Here is a 26912-nt window from a genome sequence, read left to right as displayed (position 1 = left end):
TGATGTAATTTTAGTCATGTATGTATACAGAAAAAAATGTAAAGTTTTATGACATACACTCCCAAGGAAACTTAAAAAAAATAAAAATTTAAATAACATGCAGCTTAAACTAATTTCGTCAAGACGTTTCCTCCTAGGAGGAAGGGTGCATAGTTACTGGAACCATACAAAGGCCGTTGTATAAATGCAGCATTTTTTTTGTATTTCCCCCATAAATATGTAGTAGACTTTACAATACTTTCTTCTAATTTTGCAAAAAAAAAAAAAAATATTCTTGTAAATTAAGAAGCAAATTTTTTTTTAATTTTTAGAAGGGAATATAATTCGGGTATAATTGTATTACCAGACAAAAAATCTATCCAGCAATCCAAAAGTTGGAACGTTTATCACAATGGATGATTTTAAATTTGGCGTTTATATATCGTCAACAACTACAAACATTAATTTTCTTTTGATTTTTCATTACTCTATGCACTGAAATAACTTCACCCCGAAAGGTTCAACTTTGGGCCTACATACAAGAACCAATTTATGTGGCCTACAAATCCATGCTTTCAATTTCTGTATACTTCTGTTGGTTTTATGTCTAAATATTAAGGAAAACCTATTTTTCAAATAATATTATGGTAACAAAAGCAAAACTCGCAGATGTACAAGCTTTATCGTACGTAACGAAATATATTCAGTTTTTATAGCACGCTCTAGAACGAGATAAATACTTTTAAATTAAACTGTGACACATAAAAACTTTTTTAAAAGTTGCAGTACATTAAAATGAAGTTTAACTCAGGTAGATATAAAGATGACCCAATCGGAATTGCAAAAACATTTTTCAGAAGATAGCGGAGCAAGAGAAACAATTTTGGTTTCATCAGCCCTAAAGAGATACATAGTCACGAAATCCTCACGTTAGTAGGTACACAAGAATTAACGCCTGTCCGATATATATATATATTTTTCTTTTACTTAGGCTTTCCCAAGTGGTGTGGCATCAAAACCAGAAGACAAGACACGTTAATGCATCTGGTCAAGAAGGTCATTCCCGTGTGATCAGTTTCGGAATCTGGCGGCGTCGCAGTCTCGCCTTCGTCGCTCGAGTGGGGGTGGGGGGTTGGGGTGTAGTATCGGGTTTAAGGCCCCTCGAAACCTCTCGATCATCACTCACTCGACCGAGGAGCTTCCGGGTAATTACCGCCAGGATTCGCCCGTGGGCGCTGCCGTCTGCGTTAGCTCGCGGGCGTCAAATGGGGGCGGGGCAGCGCACTCTTTTCCCGGGGGATGGCTCGTCTTTCCCTCCTCCTCCTTCTCCTTGATATCAACCCCTCCCCTCACCCCTTTTGCAATGGCCGAGCTGACGGAGGCGCAACCACCCGCGGTGATGATGGGGGGGGGGGGGGGGGGGGGGGAAGGCGCGCCTAATCACAGATGTAATTTATCTTCATCATTCGCCCCGCTCCCAACTCCTGGACACCCGAAACCTTAAAGACACCCCCTCCCCCCTGGCCCGGCTCTTTCTTTGATTGCGCTTACCCCCCCCCCCCCGGCTGATTCTTTATGACGAAAATACACTTGTCTTGTGAGACGCCTTCGTTGGGCTCACAATGAAGCCTTGCTAATTAGTAACGCGGACTACTAAAGAGAACCAAAACATATTTACGCGGAAAAAAAACTTTATTCTTCGGATATTATCTGCCAAAAATATTCCCTGAAGTCTCCAAATAAAACACTCATTGTGGAATGTGTTAAAAAGATTCATTGTTGGAAAAAAGCAAGTAAGTATTGTTCTGTAGGTTACAATAAGTGACAATCATTGATTTACAGGAAATCTTTTGTATGACCAACGGTATCTGTATCAAAAAATGTACAATTAATTAATTATACCGTTACATTTAATTATTTTGGCTGGTTATTTTGAGCCAGAGAATTTTATTTTCAAGCGTACAAAACTTTCTACTGTTTATATAGTACTACGAAAAATATAATTATTTAAAATTTCAAATACATGACATTTCGTTTTAAAATAATTTATTGTTTAATAATATATATTGAAATAAAGTAATTTTATCATCATACAATTATTACACTTTAACGAATATATAAAAGTATAAAAACTATATATTATTAAGAAATATACTTATATTTTTAATTTACATAATAAAATTGTAACAAAAACGTACTTATGTACAACATGGAGTCTTTGTTCACACCCAGTGGGACAAAAAATTATAATAGATCCTTCTTCCACGAAAATCATCGGCAGACTTACCTCCCACCACTACTTCCAAGGCAGACATTACACCAGCCATTGTCATGTTTTGGTGGCCATCTTGGATCCAACATTTTCTTTTTGTCGCTTGATGATGTTGCAACCCTACTAGAGTGCAATAATATTTATTACCTTGACATCGGTCATCTTGTCGGCCATATTGGCCACCATTTTGAAAATATGTAATTACTAAACTAGAAATTGGAAAAGAATTCTAAAAATCATTAAAAAAAATCACTAATCCATTGATTCGATCTTCTACAGTTCTTGTTTCGCTCCTTTACTGTTGCAAAATAGTTAAATTTAGGTAGAAAGATTTATACTTATAATTACAATTACTATACAACTGAAAGAATAGAGATATAAAACACGAAATTACGAAGAAAAAAAAACATATAATTTATAGTCTACAGCAAGAACAAAAACAAAAAAAAAACTAGCGGGTCTCTATTTCTACAGTTTTCTTAGAGTTTGAAGTGAGTCATTTGCATACCTTGACAAGTTGATTCAGTTCATCAGGTCGACTAATTGGTAAACCACTTTTTTCACACAGAGGAGAATTTTAGATTTCATTAAAGGGACAATGGTATATTTCATGTTTTGTACTTGGAATATTTGCTAATTTTTTCCACACAATAAACAGATTTATTCTGACGAATGATACCATTCCTTTTTTAAACAACATGTGCTTTTTTTAGATACCATAGGGTATAAAATGTCTACAGCACCTATTGCACTGATAATTAAATAATTATTACAATTGCGTATTTCATAATCACGAATTTTCAAATTTGTGATATCTTTAAAGTATTTACAGTCGGGTGATGGAACACTGTAAGTTGTTGCTTCATTTATCATTGTAACTGGCACTGTTGACAACCATTAGAAATCTGGTTAAACGTCAGCCATGGAAGTCAACAAGTTCTGCTGGAAGAGTTGGCGCAACTGTGGACACTGTTGCCAACAGGATTTGCGTCGTCGACACCGTCATTGACATCGGAATATCTGGAGCTGTCAGCAACGTTGCCATCGGAGTCTGCGCTGTTGATGTTAGGCCTTCCATCCAGGTCGACGTTAATGATGGTAAAGATGCCATCGAGTTCTCAAGAATTCCCAGATACCGGACTAATATGTGAGGTTTGTCAAGCTAGACGATCCGTATGTACTGCACCACTATCAGAGGTGGACTGAGTGTCTCATCGCCTGGGCCTCACTTGTACAATGCAGCGACTGTTATGAGATTCAATTCAGAACATCAGTTAGTTTAATTTTTACAAACCGGTTCAAATTTTCGCTTAACTGATCCAGTGCAGATTTCTTAAGCTATCTTGATGGCTAAATAGTTTATTACACTTGATGCACTAAAATAGTGTTGTTTGCAGAACATTATTTGGACATCCGCGTCTTGCTTGTGTGCGCTCATTTGAAAGTGCGTAGTGATAGTGAATGAATGATACATCACAGAACTTGCACTGACGCCTCGAAAATGTCTATGAACCCCAATTGTGAATTGAAGTCTCCAAAACTGTGGGCGAAACCCAACCGATGGAACCTCACCTGCTGATTTCTCCTCGGCAGCTGATATCACGAATGTCATCAGGGTTTGCGCTGTCGTCGTTGCTGCCGCCAGGTTCTGCACTGCTGATGGTAAACCGTCCATAAAAAAAGGCATTGTAACAGACACTAAAGATCGAGTAACGATTTGAAGATAGCTAATCCACACTCTACCACAGTCACAGGCACACTAGGGTCCTGCCGTTATATACTACTATTAGAAAAAAAACAGATGTTCAACAGTAAAAACATGTTTTTTTTTTAATTTACATAAGCTGAGAGTGACAGAAGATTTCGAATGAGTTCCCGAATAATATTCACATGTTTTAAAAAACCACAAATATGATTCTCCAAATTCCTCAAAAGAGTTGTGTTATAGAAAAATAAGATGCTGATACCAACATATGAAATTTTTGAAGGCGTAAACCTGTTACAACAGCAGATTATTCCGTTGCTGGTATCGAAGTCTGGTTACTTCCCCTTGTAAACCTGCTATTGAAACTTACATCAAGACTCCTGTAGTCTTCTAAATTTCGCTTAATTTTTACAGGGTATTAAATCGTTGCACTGATTCTTCTCTACGTGTAGCCATCTGGTCACGCTGTGTGGGTGTCACGTGACATTTATTTGCGCGTGATTGTGTTTTTTGTGAGTGAGTGTGAGTGAGATATTGCTGATGTTATCCAATTAAAACCGGCAACGCTGCGCAGCTGTGTTTTTAGTTTTAGCCTCGTGTGTGTATTTGTGCGTGTAAGCTTTCAGCACTTACTTAATTTATAAATAATTTAAATTCAGCCAATTTTAATCATTTATAATGAGGCTTCCTTTTGACTATTACTCACAAGCGAATCATGCAACGCTGTGAAATTGGTTTGTTTGAAATATATTCTTTTTTAATTTGGGTAATTCAGTAAATTGTAATCCAATTTAATGACTTCCAGGTTCTGTTCCCCATCATCACTGCCTATCAATTAGAATATTTTGATATTCGTGGGTGTGTCCATGCAACAACCACATAAACAAACCAGCATAAAAAAATTTCAGTCGGTTTATTTACTTAATTGGAGTTACCTGTCAGTATTTCCACAATTCTAAATTACCATAAAAATATTCACCCGTCGCGTACATCTGGCAACGCTGCTTTGACATTGGTAATATTTTGATTAGCACGAGAATGTGCACGGAAATCCCACATACTTTTTAGGATAAGTAACTGTCAGTGTGTGTATTTGGGCTTGCTGTAGCTATTCCCACAATAGTATTTCCAAGGACGCACAGCCGGCAACGCTGTAAGGTCAGGTGTGTAGGTGTGTGTGCGGATGTATTTGGGCTTGCTGTAGCTGTTCCCCACAGTTGTATCTCCAAGGACGCACAGCCGGCAACGCTGTAAGGTCAGGTGTGTGGTTGTGTGTGCGGATGTATTTGGGCTTGCTGTAGCTGTTCCCCACAGTTGTATCTCCAAGGACGCACAGCCGGCAACGCTGTAAGGTCAGGTGTGTAGGTGTGTGTGCGGATGTATTTGGGCTTGCTGTAGCTGTTCCCCACAGTTGTATCTCCAAGGACGCACAGCCGGCAACGCTGTAAGGTCAGGTGTGTGGTTGTGTGTGCGGATGTATTTGGGCTTGCTGTAGCTGTTCCCCACAGTTGTATCTCCAAGGACGCACAGCCGGCAAAGCTGTAAGGTTAGGTGTGTGTGTGTGTGTGTGTGTGTGCGGATGTATTTGGGCTTGGTGTAGCCATTCCCACAATAGTAGATCCAATGACGTACAGCCGGCAACGCTGCAAGGTCAGGTGTGTGGGGTTGTGTGTGCGGGTGTATTTGGGCTTGCTGTAGCCATTCCCACAATAGTATCTCCAAGGACGCACAGCCGGCAACGCTGCAAGGTCAGGTGTGTGTGTTTGCGCGCAGGCAAGCCGGAGCCGCTGGTGCGCTGGCTGGTGAACGGCGTGCTGTTCGACGACGTGTACGAGCAGAACGCCGGCGACGTGATCGAGAACCGGCTGACGCTGCAGTCGGTGGGGCGCAAGGACCTCAACTCGGTGCTGAGTTGCCAGGCCGTCAACACGGTGCTCGTCGAGCCCAAGGAGACGTCCCTCGTGCTGGACCTGCTGCGTGAGTTCCCTCTACCAGGGCCGCAACTAGGAGGGGACAAGCGGGTCATACGCTGTGGGGGCGCTGAAATCGCTTGCATTGTAATTCCTACTACAACTGGTAACTGGTAAAAAGTTTTTTAACTTGCATGCCAGGAATGTCTAATCTGTCTAATCTGATTTACAATATAACGTCTCAACAGATATTTAATGAACAAGTCTAGTGATTATACGGACTACTTTATTCACATAGTGGGTTCATGCATGGAAGGTACAGTAGCACAGAAACTGTTACATGTAGGTATGGAAAATGCTTAAATAGCACCATTTTTCCGTGGGAGGGCCCCCGGACCCCCCGCTTTATTGGTGTGGTATGTGCAAAAACAGGGGGGGGGGGGGGAGCGCATGAATCCATTCATGCCCCGGGTGCCAGAGACTCTAATTGCGGCCCTGCCCCCTACTCCCCACCCCTTGTTACCACCGGCCCGGCTAGTGTGCAGGGACGGATCTAGTGCACGCAAAAGGGGGGATCCAGGCGTCTCTAGGCTAGAGCGGGCGCGTGATGGGGAAAAAAAAAAGAAGATATTATTTATTGACTGCAAAAAAGGCGAACAGAAAAATAAATGGGTGCGTTAACTTACGAACGCGCGTTAGAAGTATTTACTTACTTGGCGTACTAAAAAGAAAACTAACTTTAATTTTGCGTGCAAATAATTATTAATGAAATTAAAATAATAAAAGTACTGGAGTGTTATTGTAATTACAGTATACATTTAATCATATTAAAAAAAATTAAATAAATACTCTGTCTGTGTTCATTATTAATAAACACACGTGAAAAATTAATTATTTGATTAAGTAAATTAATCGAGATAAAATGTAATTATTAATGAATATCAATATTTATATTGAATATTTATTCCTATTTATTAATGTCAATAACTTATTAAATAAAAATTGTAACGATTTATAATTGAAAATGAAAATAAATTATACATAAGGGAACACGGCATCACTAAAACTCCCATGAAAACGGCTGTTACTAAACCTTCTGCAGACACTCCCTGCTAAAGACAATGGAAGCTTACATGCAACCTGACATGGGTATACGTAAAAAAAATAATAACCCCACTTATATAAATACACTTATAAATACACTCGAAAATGTTAATAAATACAATTTTTATACCTAATATTCACAATGAATAAAGGTTTTTATGAAATTATATTTTTATGTATCTTTTTTTTCCTTGTGTGAAAATTTCGTTGCACGTTGCGATTGCATTCTAAAAATTCACTCCCGTCATATTTTCATAACGCGCCTAATAAAGTATTACTTCAAAAAATTTTACATTTCTATTATTATGTATACAATTTTGGTAATGCAACAGTAAATGTAGGTCGAGTTTATGCAACTTTGGTGTTGCTTGACTTTTTGGTCTGTAGCTGCGTCGAAGTCGAAGATATCATCAACGTTGCAGTCACTATCCTCACTAGGTAACTACTCTGCGAGGTTTTTTTATAATGTTACAAAATTAAATATACGTATATGTATCCTTGTTTCTTTCCAATAGTTGCTGTCCCTATTACTCCAGCCGTGTAATTGACTTTTAAACGAGGAATTTGTTTTTAGTAGAATTTATTAGTAGTTTACATATTCGTAGATCGATGATAAAACATGTACTAAACTCGCTTCTTACCTTGTGTAAACGGTCGCTAGCCTACTTGCCGTTTTCTCGTCCACTCGCCACTCGCCATTAGACTTAATTACTGGACTGGTGTGAAACAGGCTCAAAGCGTGGTGCACACAATGCTGTTGTACAGGAGTGGTCGCCTGTTTCCACTCAGTGTATCCTTCAATTGTTCACATGTTCGATTTTGATAAATGTATCAGTGTGTTCTCGAGAGATCTAAACTCTGCACTCTTAGATGAGCGGTCGAAACATGTGAAGCCGATTGTTGGATTTTTATCTTACATATCAGTCATTAAGTGTATATTTTCCTGGGTTGGTATTAATTATATTTAAATGAGGAAATACAATTTAAGGAACAAAATGGTATGCAAACGGTTGCAATCATTAGTAAGGAAGAAGCTACAAGTTTCGTTTTTTTATCTATTCTGTTAAGGTTTTCAGGAAATTTCTCAAGTAACCGTGTAATGTACAGTTGGTGTATGGCAAAACAACAGCATTTTAAAAAAAATTGAAATTTCAGTTTTTTGAACTTAAATTTTATCACTTATAATTTGTGTTCCTAAATATTGTGATTATTATTTTTTTTTTTACTTTTGGTCAGTAAAATAAATTGAATGTATCATATTCATGTTTTCTGAAGTAAACACGTATAAATGTTTAAACGATTAATATACAAATTTTAATCGTTTTCGATTAATTAAAAATATTACATTATTTAAAAAAAATTATATATATATATGTATTGAAAATTGTAGATGTAAAGAAACATGTACTAAGTGTGTGTAATTATAAAACGATATTATTAACAAATGAAATTTAGACCCCTAACTGACTCAAATTGACGTTATTTGTGTTGTCCATTATTCTAAATGGTTCCTGGATAAGTTTAGTACGCTTCCATTGTTTATTTGTAGCAGAAAAACATAAAGTTGTGGTTTTTTTTTTTTTTTACTTTTAGCCTTGTAAAACTTACTTTCGTTGTACCTACAGCTAAACCGGAGTAACCGTTCCTTGTTTGGCAGCTTCGTCAGGGATCCTGTTATAAATTAATCAGTTGTGTGAACACGGGCGGTCGTGCAAAACTCGATACATGTTTCACGTGCCTCGGGCTCATCAATGATGAAGGCAGGGATGTGGGGAAAGACGTCTGCGCGGTCTGGCGGGAACAGGGCGGGACGGGGAGATAGCTGGTGGAGAGAGAGAGGCGTGGCAGACTTTTCTGCGAATTAATGTTTAACGAGTGTATTCATGCGTCGCTTCATATGTTATTTAGGCCTTCCGGGATTTCCAGGCACTTGGACTCTTACAGGAATCTTCCCTGCCTTTTCGGCCGTGATGAAAGGCTTTCATTGCTTTCGTGATTTTTTTTTGTGTGTCGTAGAACATCAAACCGTTGTGGTTTGATTTTTATTTAATGGCTGTAGCTTCTCTCTAACTAAATAGTAATTTGTTTTAAAACAAGAAAAAATATTTTTTTACGTTCATTCATGTGTGTTGTAAAAATAAATATTTAATGTGTTACTTCAAACAATGTCTAAATTCCCCAAACAGACTAATATAATAAGTAAAAGTTTATTTTCATAACAGAAGTAAATTGGGTGATAACAGTATAACATGTAGGTATTGTTACGAACGTGAGCAAGGCCGCGACACGTGCAGGTACACAGGTGGCTGACATCATGCGGCCGCGCAACATGAGACGTTCCGAGCGCACCTGGATCGCCGCTTCCCCTCCCTCCAGCCCTCAGCTCTCCGCGCAGCGCTGTTAGTTTGACATCCGAAACCTGACAGCTGCGGAGTTACGCGAGCCGCCGACACGTGTTTCGAGAGATTTCCGCCGTCGGGTCGGCGCGGAATGACGCGACTGGACCCAGCCGCGCTCGTGATTTCTGGAAAGCGCCTGGGCTGATATATAAGCCAAGGACGAGAGTCAGAGTTCAACCGGGAGTTTTCCCGCGGCGGAGTTTCCGGGCGATAGAGCGGTGAAGTCCCTGGACGAAGGTTCCAGGGCAGAGAGTTCAGTTCCGGGCGATAGTGTCGCGGGCGCGGCGGAGTGTCAAGCTAAGTTCCGAACGAGGAGTCGGGCGGACCCTCGGCAAAGGCAAGTGCGTCGGCGGCGGTGGAGTGCGGCGATGGAGTCCCGCGGCGGAGATCCATGAGGGGTGCTGCGGCGAGAGTTGCGCCAGAGGTGCGGTCCAGCGAGGCGTGTGGAGGGTGAAGAGAGTGACTGGGGAAGCAACATTATTTTTTAAGTGCAATTGATTATTTGACATTTTATAAGATTAATTCTAAGTGACATAAGTAGTGGCCATCAATAAAACTGTGTAGTGTAATAAAATCTTTAATGGTGCTATCCTTTACGAACCCGCGGTCAATCGTAACAGTATTAATATGTATTTTCCCCCATGGCATAAAAAATATCACAGGCCATAGAAAAGGCATTTATAAAGTTAAAACTTGCAGGTATTGTTATTTCTCTTTAATCCGGAAATACACCATTTTCGAATTCTATAATCCGGCACCGATCGAGTCACTAGCGTACGGAATTTTTTTGGTGGATTCCTGTTTTCTTTTTAGTGGTGTATTATGTCAGCTGTGTACATTTACAGAGCAGGCTTTTAAATTGTTTTATTCAAACGATATAAGGCCTGCCATCTTGTATTTCTCACACCTATTTGCTAAAATTGCAATTTTGATTAATTGTTCCTTTTTTTTACATGCTCTACCAGAACTTCTATATCCTGTTGCAACCACATGTTTACTAACAGGCTCTTTATTATGTTACGCGGGCGACTATCACTACAGTTCACAAGTGGTGACTTTAACGAGTAGACAAAGCTAGGTCCTTTGCTGTGTTGATTCAAACAAATTTATCCCTTGAGATTTTCTTCGAAAATATTTGATATTGCCAGGTGGCGAGGCCAGAACCCCTTCCTTTTAAGATTTCTGTTTTAAACTCGATTGATGTTGCGATGTTCCAGTAGAGCACTTGGTATGATGATCGGTAGAGCACTTGGTATCATGGTCCGGTAGAGCACATGGTATCATGGTCTGCTAGAGCAATTGGTATCATGGTGCGGTAGAGCACTTGGTATCATGGTCCGGTAGACAACTTGGTATCACGGTCCAGTAGATCACTTGGTATCATGGTCCGGTAGAGCACTTGTTATCACGGTCCGGTAGAGCACTTGGTATCACGGCCTGGAAGATCACTTGGTATCATGATCCGGTAGATCACTTGGTATAATGGTCCGGTAAAGCACTTGATATCATGGTCCGGTAGAGCACTTGGTATCATGGTCCAGTAGAGCACTTGGTATCATGGTCCAATAGAGCGCTTGGTATCATGGTCAGGTATAGTAGGCCTACTTGGAAACATGGTCCGGTAGAGCACTTGGTATCACCGTCCGGTAGAGCACTTGGTATCATGGTCAGGCAGAGTACTTGGTAACATGGTCCGGTAGAGCACTTGGAAACATGGTCCGGTAGAGCACTTGGTATCATGGTCCGGTAGAGCACTAGGTATCATGGTCCGGTAGAGCACTTGGTATCATGGTCCGGTGGAGCACTTGGTATCATGGTCCGGTAGAGCACTAGGTATCATGGCCCGGTAGATCACTTGGTATCATGGTCCGGTAGAGCACTTGGTATTATGGTCCGGTGGAGCACTTGGTATCATGGTCCGGTAGAGCACTAGGTATCATGGCCCGGTAGATCACTTGGTATCATGGTCCGGTAGAGCGCTTGGTATCATGGTCCGGCAGAGCACTTGGTATCACGGTCCGGCGGAGCACTTGGTATCATGGTCAGGCAGAGCACTAGGTATCATGGCCCGGTAGATCACTTGGTATCATGGTCCGGTAGAGCACTTGGTATCATGGTCCGGTGGAGCACTTGGTATCATGGTCCGGTAGAGCACTAGGTATCATGGTCCGGTAGATCACTTGGTATCATGGTCCGGTAGAGCACTTGGTATCACGGTCAGGCAGAGCACTTGGTAACATGGTCCGGTAGAGCACTTGGTATCACGGTCCGGCGGAGCACCTGGTGGCGATGTGAAGTGGGTGTCTCTTGGGCCCGCAGTGAAGCCGCTGACGGTGCGCATCCTGTCCAAGCAGTCGCCGCTGGTGGCGGACCGCCGCTACGAGGTGGCCTGCGAGTCCGCGGGGTCGCGCCCGCCCGCCGTCATCACGTGGTACAAGGGCAAGCGCCAGCTCAAGAGGGTCAAGGTGAGCTGCTCCCTGCTGGCCGTGCGTGTACCCCCTCCGACGGCTGGAGACCGGAAAAATTCGCGGATTCCTTACGAGACAGGCTGGAATCAGGGGCTAAGGAACCGGGGGGGGGGGGTGGACAGGGGGACGTGACCCCCTGATTTTTTTGGGTGGAGGGGACTGTCCCCCCCCCCCCAACTTTCTAGAACGTTATATTTTTATTTTATAATATTATTCTGCCCAACTTTATTTGTAATTTCTTCACTCATCAAATTTTATCTTAAATAAACAATAATAATTTTAACATCGATGCATCCAATGGTTAGATACAAAAACTGCTTAAAAACCGCTATTTTGCACTTTTAAAATCAAAATTTTCCGGTGGAGGACCCCCGGACTCCCCGTCTTAGTAAGAGGAGAATGGGTTTACATGACATCAAAATCATTATTTGTCTCCCCCAACTTTATGAACACAGCTACGCCAATGGCTGGAATCAAAACTCGTTTAGCTTAATGCTGCGTCAGTGATCGGACTGCAATTTACCTGAATGACTCTGAGTCAATGGCAAACACTCAACAAAAGAAGTATCGCATCATAAGAATCGCAGTAAACAGGTGTCCCGAGTCGGTAGCCAATGACCGCAGGTGATAGTTGCCCGAGAACATAGAGAATCGTGGAGTCTATCCCAGTGATCATTGAAACCGCGAATTTTTTCCAGTCCCTACCAATGGCATACCAAAATATCACAGCCGGGAGAAAAGAAGGCATTTATAAAGTTATAAAAAAAAAAGCAGGCACTGTGTGTTCTCTTCAATCCGGCAATACTCCCTTTGTTTATTCTATATCGAGCCACTGTGTCGTTAACGGGAGCGTATTGCACCCTGCCAGGAAACGTTTCTGCTGTCATGCAATGGCAATTTTGAGGTTATGTTCTGTCTTTGAAAAAAAAATTACCAGTGAAGCATGCCAACTTGGCTGGAAATTAGGCCATATTTATTGTGTCAGTTTTATCGTAAGCTAGTTTCCACCCATAAATTAAGCTCATCTTGGTGAACCCTCCCCCCCCCTCACCAAAAAAAACTTTTTTCCTTTTAAAAACAATCAACTAACCCAAAATCTTTCCCGTCAATACTTTATATCGCTACCACATATTAATTCCACTAATGCAAGTATTTTTGATTCAGTTTAGAATGTTAATAAATGTATTTAATTACAGTAATTTCATTTTCAATACAGCGCATTTTGGATGGTACGCGAAAAATGACAGTTTCTTTAAAAATATATTTGACTATAAAAATGTATGTATCTTTTAATACAAATAATTCAGTTCATCTTCCCACAAACGTTTATTTTTGTGTATTCTAACATTGCGATTTAACGTAAATATCCATTGTAACTCAGCCAGCATTAGCACCCGGGGCACAACCCCCGTCTGTGCCCCTCTAGTTACGTACCTGTTGCTATTGGAATCAAGTAAAGCAAGTAAAGCAATCAATCAAGTAAAGCGGCGCAATGTGAGTTGTGAATCTTTTCATGTTAAAGGTATGTTCGACAAGAACCAAAGCTATATATCCATTCTAGCTGCAACCCGCGGTCTTACCTGTGGATTCACAGTTAAATTTAACTAAAAAAAAAACCTGTTATATGGGAGTCAGAATCGCTCTCCAAGCGTTCCGCACCTCCACAATATGCAACTCGCACTTGGCCAAATTTTAATATTTGTTGTTATACCTTAGAGTTTGGGCTATAATCACACTAAGGTTGACTGTTGTATGTATTGCCGTTTTTACGACAGAACTTTAAATATTCCTGGAAAAAATTCAATTATCAATACATCTTTATTGGTAAATATTTCTCACATATTTTCAATAGATATACTAATGTTACTGTGTGAGACAGGGCGCCTTAACATGGGGTTAAAAAATTTTATTGTGGTGTTTTGAGAGCCGAAAATTCGTTTAAATACATCTTTGTGAACAATATTTCAAGATTGATTGTTTTATATGTATGTCTAGAGATTTTTGGTTCTCATTAAAGCGAGCAGCCAACATATAGCTAGCTGTTCTTGCGAAAAACATGTGGTTCCGCAGATGTATTCGTGCTAGTTTTTTGGTGTTTTTCCTCGAATTTTGTTTACATTAATTGAAATTGCCACTTTCAAAGTGAATTGTTAGTGTTTTAGATTCGAAAAATTAGTTTGTTGGGATAATGAGATTACATGGTATCAATACCATCTCTTCTTTGGCTCCTCCGGTGATAATGGTGACCTGAAACTCTGTGATATGTAACCTTGTGACATTGCGCAACCTTAGTTCATCCATTACTTTAAAAATTACAATATTCAGATTGGAAACTTATCATTGATGTATTAATATTCGCACGTAAACCTCTAATTGACTTTTTTTTAATTTATTAACTTAGTGAGATATAATTTAATTCATAACTTTTGAACATAGTTATCATTTGCATAAAATTACTGGCTCAATACAGCAGAAAAATTTAACAAGTTTCTTTTTTTTTTAATACGAAAGAAACTATTTGGTTTAATTGTTTTATGTGATACATTCAAAAATTATGTAACAAATTAACATTTTTCATTAAAATATCTGTAATTTCTAGTGTAAAAAATTGTTGCGATAGGATGGCTCCGGTACGACTCTTAAATAACAAAACCCAGTTTGTTGTCGCATAAATGGAATCGGGCTACACGCGCCACAGTATTTTGACGTAAAACTGTCCTCCATTTTTCTTCCAGCCTCTTCTCCACCATCGTTTTGCTTATTTTTTTCCCCTCGTTATTTTCAACGCGTGAAATGCAATTACGAAACGGGGGGTGGGGGAGAGATAAAAGGAAAGAAGGAAAGAATTAAGTGAAGAAAGGCTTATATATAAAAGACTCAAAGTAGGATTAAAAGTAGATACCGGCCCACTTTTGCAAGTCGAGTACTGCTGTTACCAGCAGTCTTAACTGTAAAGTCTAAAAGAAGGGAAGTACCTTTTTAAAGCCTTAATCATGAGGCGCTATAGCTGTATTAATTATTTCCACGGCAGAAAAGCTTTTCGAAACTTTTTTTTCCTCATCTTAAACATTTTTTTTTCTTGCATTAGTGGCACTGCTAACTATCCTTTGAATATTTTATTTATCTTTGTTTATTTGTACTTTGTACTTTGTTATATGTTTATTTTAATGTAAATGTATTTGGTAACAGATAAGTGAAAATACAACAAATTATTAGGTTTTTTTAGTATCAAACTCAGAATTGAAATGAAGATGGTCTGTCTTGGCCATTTTTTTTTCCGGCAAACACACTGTCAGCTATTACACATTGACCGAAAAAAAAGTAGTGAAAGTATCTAAAAGCCTGGTGAGAATTAATTAAAATTTCCTGCACTTACTGAAATGGCAATTATCAGTGCAGAAATACAAGTGGTTAAAAATATGTAGTGTCCGCATGGGCTTTGGGATAAACGCTGATTCGGTTCGGAAGGGAGTCACACAGGCATTGTGTATTTTCCAAAGGCAAGTCATTCTACAACTGCAGCTCTAATATCCTGCAGATCATCACTAAGCCGAATAAGCTCAATAAGGTTAGGTTTTGATTGTAGGATGTATTTACAGACTTATTTCTGTCGTATAAGCAAAAACAAAAAAACATACAAATACTTTGTGTTATAATTATGATTTAAAATGTTTCAGAATAATTTTGTTTTAATTTTTATATATTGGACTGAAACTTTTAATTTAAAAGAAAATTGGGAAAAAAGCGCCGCGGTTTTACTGATTTATAGAACAAAAAATGTTAAATATCTTTGACGCCATGATTGTTCCAAAAAAAATTGCCTTGTCTATAAATAATAAGTGTTTTAAAATCCGTAAAGTTTACTTTAACACATCATTGGGCTTAGTATTTTTGCCCCGATAGTATATACGGTCGCATGCTGAAACACGTGTGTCCGCCATCTCGACGATTTCGGCTCGTGGCTAAAGCAAATTCTGCGTGCAAGCGCAATGGATTTTCAACCTGTTAGATTTCCAATGTGTAACGCGCGCTTATTTCATTTCTGGTGCATCTAAAATTTCACCCACAACGCGCCTGACGACGTATAACGTCTGGAAAAGCAGGCAATGATGATTCCCATCTAGGGGAAAATGTCACATGTTCAGCTTTGATGTGACACGTTCAATACTCCTGTTGTTTGGCTAGCCCTGAAAATAAGAAAATAAAAAACTGTACCATCTTGTTAAACAGAATTTTAGTAAGGTTTTGAAAGGTTCGTGCATATATCACTCTCGGTATTGTTTTAAAGAATTATATTTTAAATTTCAATATCCGAGTTTCGTATTGTAATTATTTTCTGCGTCATGAGAACACTTTAATTTGATCGTTACCAAGGTAACTGAAAGATTCCCTTTCATTTTTCAAAAAGTTATTTTTGATAGGTCCTTAACATTTCTTCATAATTGTACTCAATCGTTTGGTTACCGTGGGGTACGAACCATGAAGTATGTAGTTCTAAAAGTATTGCCTCTTACTAATAATGTTTGCAGGCTATCACGGCCATTGTCCGAAGTAGCTTGGCTTCCGGATCGTATGTATAGCCGCGTCCTTTGCGAATAATTCACCGACGTTTCGGGTCGACGTTGCAGTCGCCATCATCAGGGAGCAGTTTCCTACCTCCCTGATGATGGCGACTGCAATGTCGACCAAAGGATTGCGCCAAGGACGCGTCGGCTACAACCCAGAAGCCAAGCTACTTTCTGCCTCTTGATTGTTCCGTCGTTGGTGTTAACCTCGGCGTAGAGACCGGAAAAATTCGCGGTTTAAATGACCTCCAGGATGGACTCCAATATCCTCTACACACTCGGGAAAAAGGCCAACTGTTCATCGGCTGCTGACTTGCGAGTCGTCTCGACTGGGTGGCCTGTGATTCGACACTTCTACGAGCGAGGGTCTCTAATTAGCCTTCAGTCCTCCAGATTAACAGTGAACCAATGACAGAAGCAGCACTAAGGTATAATTATTTGAATTTCAGCGTAACACGAAATGAACCTGCGAATTTTCCAGGTCTCTACCTCGGCGCGGGTGGTCGATTGTCGCAGACGGACAGACAGACAGACGGACAGACATGTGAGTGATGGTTTCACCCCCCCCTTGCAGGAGGAGACGCGGGAAAACGCCACCGTCAGCGAGCTGAACTTCGTGCCGATGACGGAGGACGACGGCAAGTCCGTCACGTGCCGCGCCGAGAACCCCAACATCACGCACGGCTTCCTCGAGGCCAGCTGGAAGATAGACGTGGTTTGTAAGTTCCCCTCCTCGCCGCCCGCCCCGTGGCGCTGGCGCCGTCGCCGTCCGTCGCTGTCGAGACGTCCCGATCGATACCTCGCTGCGCGGCTTCCCTCTCGACCTTCGAGCCGGGAGAGGAGGAACCAGAACCCGCAGACGTCATCTTGGTTTATCGAAATTATTTCTTTATTTCAATATGTTTCACGAATATTTTTTTTTAATTCGTAGGTGATAAAACTGTTACAATTACTTACGTACACGCGTTAGAAGTTATACTTACTTTGCGTGATAAAAAAATACTTACTTTAATTTTACATGCAAATAATTAATAATAAATAAATAATTCAAGGACTGGAGTAATGTTATACATACGGTTTTAAAGTCTAAATTCAGTCAAATTTAAAAAAAATATTTCAGAAAATATATTTTAATGTTAGAATTAGTATTAAAATAAATAATTATTTAATTAAGTTAAATAATTGAGATAAATTTTAATGAATTATAAAAAATGCTTAATGTTTATTAAAATTTATGTTTTAATTGGTTTTTAAAAAATAATGTTATAATTTTTTATTTGTAATGCAATTAAACTGTACATACGGGAACACAACCACACTTATATGAATATGTAACACTTGAAATAGTTGATAAACACAATTTCTAGCACTAATATTCACAATAAATAAATGTTTTCATTATATAGAAAACTATTCGATATAAACAACTAAATTATATTATTAAAAAAATTAATTTCTAGTTTTAATTTTTATTAGTCTTTTTTTAATCGTGTAAATTTGGGTTGCATGCTGCGTCCGCATCGTTATAATTCATTCTCTTTTTTTTTTTTTCATAACGAGCGTAAAGACGTATAACCTAACCTCCCTTATATAAATACACTTGTAATTACACTTGAAAAAGTTTTGTTAACATAATTTCTATCACTAATGTTCACAATAATTAAATATATTCAATTATATGGACCAGAATTCAATATCAGTCACTAAAGTATAAAATTTAAAAGCACATATATAATTTTTATTTGTATGTAGGCTTAGCCTTTTTTTAATGAAGCTTTTTTTTATACATTGAAAATTTCGTTACATAGTGCGCGCGCAACGTAAAAAATTACTGTCATTTTTTCATAACGCACTCACAGAAATTTGAATCAAATTTAAAATCAAATATAGTGTATTTCGGTTATCTTCCCACCTTTTTACTTCGGACCAAACATTATTACTTTTTCCACGTAGCTTTCTTCTCTTAAACTACTATGTCAGTTAAATATATAAATATTTTAAGTTTTTTGATGTGTAGAAAGTTGTTTCTAATATTGGCTTTGTTCTTTTTTTCCTTGTTTGTGAATGTGCAAATACGTATCTATGATAAACTTCTGCGTGTAAAAAATATTTATTTATATCTTTTAGCTTTTAACTGGGTTACATTATCACATTGCCATTTGACATGCGGAACTTAAGCATTTCATTTTTGTTATAATTTGTAAAAATATTTTTTTTATTTAATTAACATTTAGATTTATGTACCAATCACTATTTTTATTTTACATTTCTGGTGGTCAATTTATCCTGCCATTGTTTATGTTGATAACATTCTGTTGGGTATTTAGTGACTGTCAGTAACTCATAAACAAATGGGCGCATATAGGCACATAACTCAAATCATGATGCCCATAAAATTAATACCATAAATGTATTAATAAGAATTTCCTATTGTTCAGTTCGTGTAGTGTGATAACAAACAAACAGACTTCAGGTATTTGTAAAAAAAGATTTATGTTCCATGAGTACAGTTACTCCTTTGTGATTACGTCTCTTCGCTACCATCATAGTTGGCTGGAAATAGTTCAGTTATTTTTACGTCTTTTGACGTGACAACGTCTAATAAATCGATGAACGCCGGCTGCACGCACGAAAAAGTATCCCGTTACGCGCATTGTTCCGTTACGCTGTGTCCCGTTACGCTCATTGTACGCTTGCGCCGCATCTATCTCTCTTCCACTCAACTGTTTATAAAGTGAAGTGAAAAGTTAATGTGGTTTTCATTGCTTATTACAACAATTTCGGCAATAAAAGTTAATTATTCTTGCATTTTAAAAATCTGATTACTAGTATAATTTCAAGTATTTATTCTTTTATTATTAAAATAAAAATGGTTCAATTTTAGTCATAAAGTAAGCATATCATTTCATCAATGTTTTGTTATGACGTTGTCACGTTAAACTATCGTCCGTAAAACGACTTTACAGACAACCAATTTTTTTATTAAGTTTTGATCTCCACGGCGAGCGCTTGCTTTGTGAAACACCCAGTAATAGTGCTGTCGAGAGACAATAGGGCTCAGGAGACCCCGATTCAAGAAATTCAGACCATTTTTTTTAAACCTTAGGGAGTGGGTTCCTTTTAATATATAGTAAGCTTTTAAGTGGTTGTCGTTCTGTTTCACCTCAAAGAACTAATTGTTCATCCTTACTTAGTATTAGAGTGTTTTCTTATATATGTTAAAATTTATCTCATAAAAAATGATTTTATGTCTTAAATTAAGATTTATTTAGATAAATTTACTTATTTCCGTATTCATTGCTAGTATTTTTGATGGTCTTAGATCTGTGTGCATCTATATCATGATGAATATAACTATTATCTGCAATATCAAAGACATAGTTACAGAGGCAAGAATAATAAACTTTATTTTTGACTGCTTTAAAAAAATTTAAATGGAATTAATATTGAATCTATAAACATTGGCAGTAGGTTGCACCCTATTGCGATCTCTATTGCGGGTTGTGGCATCACACGTTACGTCTGTAAATATATATTAATGTTTTTTTTAGGAAAAAATTGTCTTTCTTTCGTTATGAAAATTCCCTCCTACTAAATAAAAATTTTAATATACGTGTAATTATAAATGAATCAATATCGGTCCATTCGTAGGATTCTAATAGAGAAACTAACGTCCTGTCCTCCCTACCTTCGCTTTGTCGTCTATTCTTGAGGTTTACCTGTGAAAACAAGTTAAAAAAAAAAAAAAATGGTGCATGTAAGTGAAAGAGTTTAAAACAGTAGGATTTCGCACCGTAAGCCAATAATACAAACAATATGTATTTTTTTAAAATTTAAATTCATATTTCAGTAACAAATATAATAATAGCCCAAAATAAATCTAATTATCTAAAATATATATCTAATATCCATCTAGAATAAAGCTGTAAAGCAACTTAAGAACATTTTAAACTGTTAAAGTAATTTTTTATTTTATTTCTTACGAACAACAAAGAAATTTTTATCATTCTATTAATTATATTTATATACCACCTAATGGCCTGCGTACTTTGCAATGTCTCAATGTTTTCTTTTTTTTTTTATAATTTGTATGTAGTACATACACATATAGAAAGCATCTCTCTATCTCTCTTCCTCTATTTATCTCCCTATCTGTGTACATCTATTTTATTTACTCAGTCTCTCTATATCTATGTCTACATATATATCTCTCACTATCTCTCTTTATCTCTATATATCTATATATGTCACACTATAGCAATGAAAATATTACAAATCTATGTTTTACCTATCTATATTTTATCTATATTTTTACCTGTAACAGGAAAGAAAATAGTATATAAAACACACGCGTATTCTAATGCTATGCTGTGTCAAATTTTCAAAGGAATCGGGGAAGAACTTTCGGAGATTATATTATTTTGAACGAACGAACATTAACATTTTTATTTATATAGATGTGAATGTGTATTCGTTACTAGTAGGAACTTTTTACAATAAATATAACTGTAAACTCTTTATTACGGCTTTCTATAAATCTTCTAAAACAAGCATGATTTTAATGCTGGTGATTACTGTGTCCCCTGAGAATTGGCGCTTTGAGCCTAGCTGGAAGAGAAAGTTCATATTCGATACGCATGAATATTAAATAGCTTGGTGTCCACAAACCACGTGCTTGTTAATAATTTATTTTCAAATGTGTGGTTATTGTATGGTAATAAATAATTCAAGAACGGCAAATGTTCACATTATTCATGTATGCTTTCTCTTACCTCGTTAATAACTACGATTACAAAAAAATGGAAATTTGAATTTTTTTGGCAAATACTAAACAATACATATATTAAATTTATCGATTAGTTAGATTACTGTGATTTTTATTGTTTTATAATAGTAATTACACAAAACTTTTATTTTTGTTTGTATACAAGACTTTCGTGTTTTTTGTCAACAACAGCAAAACATTTTTTTAGATTTTATTTTAAAAAATTATTAGATTTCTTGAACATACTTCTTTGGAAATATTTTCAATAATTTTTTAGTTTAAATTCAGAATATATTTTTGGAACAATAATAATTTGTGAAATAATATTGTCTGTTTGTTAAGTGTAAATGCGTACGTATTCTTATGCAGATACTACCTGCGGCTTGGCTCATGGAATTTAACGCTATTGCTGATATCTTACCTTTGAAAGATTATTATATGATAAGTATATGATTATTTCCACACATTTTTACTACAGAAAAATACACAATAAGTTATCAGGTGCATAAAAGAATTATTTCATAACAAAACTGTTAAATAGTTATATATTTAAGCTGTTATTCATAGGCCCTTTTATTTATAATAAAGATTAATCATCTGATTTCATAACTCCAGTTTCATTGTGTTAGAATACATAGTTTACCTAGATAAAAACACACTTATCTCCTTTTCATTTCATGAGGTAGACATTGAAAAAGGGTTAAATACGCGCCTACTTCATTTTAATTAAGATTATGTATTCATTTACATTATGCATTCATTTATTATAACTCAAGTTAAGCTTAGAATAATTAAAAAGTTTCACTTTATTACAAGTAGCTCAAATATTTTTAAATATTTTATAAAATTGAATTATAAAATGAAATGTGGAGAACATAAATTAAATTTCTTATCTAACATAAAATTTGATTTGCTAGTTATGCTTAGTATTACTAAAACCAAACTCCCTAATGTTATGAACCTCTAATATTTTATGATCAGGGATACCAATATAAAAATTTAAAACTAAGTATATTTGAACTCATCCCGTTTTTTATTACTAAACACCTTAACTCTCGGTACACGGCATTTGGTAGGAATAATTTTGTAAATGGAACGGAAGTATTTTGGAATGGAAATGTGAAAACGCGGTGCTGCCATCTGAGAAAGTGTTATAAGTATCGAAAATATGGCGCACCCACTTGATTAACGTCTATATATTAAATTTCACGAACATACAGGTACATACAGGCCATATCTACACTGCCAATAATAGCGCATGATCACCTGAGAAACAGGGCCAAAACAATATATATAACGCTGCAGTTAAACCAATTTAGAATTGCAGTAATCCAATCAAGCCTATTAAAATTATACAAAAATAACACAGTAAAAGTCTCAAAGGAAAAAAAACTGAGTCGTACAGCAAACCTCACAAAACATTAAAAATTGTTTGCAAAAGTGTGAAAATGTGTGTAAAAAGGTGTCCGCTTTTGTACAAGTGTGTGCAAATGTGTGTGCAGAAGACTGTGCATAAGTTTGCCTAAATGTGTGCAAAAATGTGTTCAAGTATGTGCAAAAGCGTATGCAAAATTGTGTGCAAGTGTGTGCAAAATTATGTGCATGTGTGTGCAAGTAATTGAGTGTAAACATGTGTGGAAAAAAAAGGTGCAAATATTTCCAATAGTGTTTGCAAGTGTGTGCAAAAAGTGCACATGTGTGCAAAAGAGTGTGCAAGTGTATGCAAAAGTGTGCGAAAAAAAATAAAGCGTAAAACGATCTATCCAATATGGCGCAAAAATTGTTTGGGCTTCGTCTCCATTCTACATCTCTTAAAGGACTTTATTCCAGCTTGTGCTCCCTTCATGGATGTTTCGTGGATTGAGTTGACGTGGACGGCTGGAGTTATTTTACGAATGACCTTTTTTATAAAAAAAATTGATCCCTTTTTTTATTGACTCCTGGCTGTGTTCCGGGAAGGCCGATTCCCGCGGCTGGTGAATTACTCATCGCGTCCGCCCCCGTCAACCCATCGTCGGTGCCAATCGCACCCCCGCCTCCCGCCCGCCTAGAGCTAGTCGCGAGGTGTCGCTTGCAGCCGCGCGCCATGGGTCGTTACCACAACGCCGAAATACCACAATGCCGAACGTACAATAACGCCGAATACCATAACGCCGAATGCCAAATTGACCGCAACACCGACAGCTGGAAAACTGCTGTGTACCACAACACCGAAATACAGTAACGCCGAAAAATATTGCTGCTTGGTGGGGGGGCCACAGGAGCAAAATGAAAAACAACTGAATAATTTTTTGTGTGTGTTTCTTAAACGTATCTTAACGCCGAAATACCACAACCTATCCTAACCTAGGCTAGCCTCACGTAGACTAGGCTAGGCTAGCCTAACCTAGCCTAACCTAACCTTTGTGGCAGTCCTGCAATGACATTTTTCGGCGTTAATGTATTTCGGCATTGTGGTAATTCGGCGTTGTGGTACACAGCATTTTTCTAGCTGTCGGCGTTGTAGTCAATTTGGCATTCGGCGTTATGGCTTTCGGCGCTATTGTATGTTCGGCGTTGTGGTATTTCGGCGTTGTGGTGCGTCCCCGCGCGGGGCCATGCACGCTGGTAATACTGCAGCATGAACGGCGTGAATGTGTCCGCCATACATGATATTACAGTTCGCGTCAAGGTCCTTCGCTCGTGAGTTCACAACGTGTCCGTCGGTGCATGCTTCTGGTGACGCTGTTGCAATGTCGTTGTGAAACGTAAAAGAAAACCATTTTAAAATTGATACTTAATTCTCTATCAGGTCTCATTGAAAACAACAGTTTTTCATAACTATTAACTGCTCATTTTGTTTAAAACTATAAATAAATTTTAATTTTCGTCCTAATGATTATTATAATCATTTAATCCTAAAAATATTTTTTAGCTCAAATATAAAGGTACTTAAAAGCATTATTAAAAATATATATGATTTTTTTCGGATGCTAAAAAAAAATCTGAATTTGAAACTTGTATTAGTATTAATGATATAAGAATTTTTATCTTGCCTCAAATTCATGTAAATGGAAATAATTATCCATGCGATCGCACAAACATATTTCCGCAAATGCCTACAGTAACGTGCTATGATTATGCTTTCTCGTACAGAGGCCTTTTAAAGACCGAGGTGTTTCCCTGTGAATAACACCCTTAAAGCTTCATGTCCACTTACTGATATCACACTTATTATCAGAAACGAATCACTGCCGTGGTTCTCCAGTTATGTAAACCAATTAATTGGTGGCCGTGGGTGTTCAGAAGCCTACAATAATAAGATCTCCCGTTGTGGTTGTTGTAGAATTACGTATGTCACCAATGTTGTTCAGCAGTATTTTTTTTTAAAATTCATATGAGAGTTGGTCGGTACAGCTAACTCGTATAGTGATTTACAGTGTGATAAACAAGCAACGAATGCATAAATCATAAATACTTATTTCCTTTTGAGGCAAGTTCCTTGCAAATGATGGTATGTCCGACGTTTCGCCATGCCTTTTTGCAGCCATCTTCAAGGACAATTAACAATTGAAGGTCTAGTTTTATGCCGGGTAAAGCATGGCTGCCTACAGGGAGTAATCACAGCTTAAGGCACCCGCCTAGTCAGGTGTGTATTTGTGTTGATTAGGCGGGATGATAAGCGCAAAGTTCGCTGGTGCTGCTAGCGCGGTGTCGCCTCTTTAACTGGCGCGCAGTCTTCTCGTCGTAGATAGGACAACTGTGAAATTTGAGCGTTAGCCGTAAGATGATTTGGCTTAGAAATGATGCCAAAGGTGTAACTCAAGTCCTTAAAAAATTTCAATAATCTGTACCGGTTGTTCTATTCCTAAAACACGCCGTTTAGATATTATAAATCTTCTTAAAATAAAGTTTAAAAACCTTATCCGAAATAAAATCCACTTTTCGGTGCTCAGGAAATTCTAAAATGATTTTCGTAAATAGACACCACGCGAATATCTTAAGCAGTTTTCAAATCGCGTTGATTTTTCTAAAGCACTGCAACACTGTGAGTGTGCCCGGGTGGGCGGGGCCCTTTAAGAGAGAATGGCCCTATTAAAGCACTGTAGCAAAACACCAGTCATTCAGTTGTTAATTGTCCTTGAATATGGCTGCAAACAGCCATGTTAAAGCGTCAGGCACACAATTATTTCCACAGTCAATCCAGAAGCCAAGAAGCAGTAGCGACTGTGGCCACGAAACACTACGATATTGAAGAATTAATCATTTTGCACTTTTCAAGACCTACTTATAGAGACTGGAAAAAAAATCGTGGTTTCGATGACCTCTAGGAGGTACTTAATACACAGTCCCATGTATTACTCGGGCAAAAAGCGCTAGTTCCTCCATTGGCTGTTGACTTGTGAGTTGTCTCAACTCGTTTGCCTGTGATTCGATACTTCTTTCGTTGAGGGTTTCTCACTGGCCCAAAGTCGTTCAGATGAACAGTGAGCCAATAGCACAAGCAAATTTTTAGCCCACCGTTAAATGAATCCACGAATTTTTTTTCGGTCTCAACCTATTATTGATTTCGCTTAGTAATTTCACCGATGAAGCACATTTATTTTGTTTTTGACATATATCATTTCAATAAAAATTCTATACAAAATTAATTAAATAAATTCGCGTAAACGACCATCAAAAATCATTTATTATGTCCTGAAGAGAGTACGGAAAGGGTACAGCGAAATTTCTTACGCGTGGTCCTCATTAGTTCTACAGGTGATGGCTTGGTCTTTCACGCCATGTTTTTTTTTTCTCGTGTTTTCGTCATTATGTACTTGTATTCGAAGGTTTTTTAAAATTTTTGACTAGATACCTACCCTGTTTTTTTTTGTTCTGCTACAAATATTTTCTACAGAAATTCACGAAGTGTAATGCCATGGGCGTACAAAAAGGCGCGCCTTTTTAATTACTTGCCCACCATTTTACACCTCTGAAAGTTACACTTGGTGAATATCTGTCGAAAACATTGAGTCTAAATTTCAGAAATATTTCTTAAATAAAAGTAACGAAAATATCAACATGTGGGAGACTGAGACTTTAAGACTGCAATTCTTCGTGCCTTACTGGGCAAAAAAAAAAAAAATTATTATTTAGTCGTAGTTTCCGAGCGCATTTGCGAAACGTCTCGATGTTTAAGTTTATGGTACGAGGCTTTACAAGCACAGTATTTGAAACGCAATTCGCAATGCGTAGAGACCTTTAAAATTCGCGGTTTTAAAATCCCTAAAGGACTGACTCCATGATCCTCTATGCACTCGTGCAAATTACATCTGCTGATTGGTTACCGACTCGTAATAACACCTGTTGACTGGAATGATCGTGATTCGCCAATTCTTCTGTTAAAGATTTTTCATTGGCCCGGAGTCCTTCAGATGAACTCTGGCCCAATCAATGAAGCAAAATGATGTCAAAAGTATTTGGACTCCATCCTATCGCGAAATGAATCCGCGAATTTGACAGGTCTCTAGCAATGCGAGTGCTGAGAACTGGTGTTGAGTTGCGCGACTTAATGGTGGTTGTTGGCGGGTGGCATTCACGCGTGCTGGTCCCAGCCCGAGTGCACAGGGCAAGTGGCTCGCGGCTGGAGGTGGGTGGGGGGGAGAGCACAGAGGCCACTTGCGCCTGCAGTTCCCTCCTGCTGATTAATCACGTATTCTCCCATCGGGCAGGGGGAATGGGGGCGGGTGGGAGCGACCGCTCTAATTGCCCACCTCTTTGTGG

General features: G+C 38.1%; 1 protein-coding gene across 1 annotated transcript in view; it reads left to right on the top strand.

Annotated features, from left to right (window-relative positions):
* LOC134536306 (nephrin-like) overlaps nucleotides 1-26912 on the top strand; it is a 414417-nt gene that overhangs the window by 225834 nt on the left and 161671 nt on the right. Inside the window, exons 4-6 of the mRNA XM_063376058.1 lie at nucleotides 5730-5933; nucleotides 11689-11834; nucleotides 16977-17121. Of these exons, the coding sequence (XP_063232128.1) occupies nucleotides 5730-5933; nucleotides 11689-11834; nucleotides 16977-17121 (495 nt within the window). The remainder of the gene's footprint in view (nucleotides 1-5729; nucleotides 5934-11688; nucleotides 11835-16976; nucleotides 17122-26912) is intronic.

This window comes from Bacillus rossius, chromosome 10, assembly GCF_032445375.1.
Source record: "Bacillus rossius redtenbacheri isolate Brsri chromosome 10, Brsri_v3, whole genome shotgun sequence".
Lineage (NCBI taxonomy): Eukaryota > Metazoa > Arthropoda > Insecta > Phasmatodea > Bacillidae > Bacillus > Bacillus rossius.
This window is presented reverse-complemented; position numbering and strand designations above follow the sequence as displayed.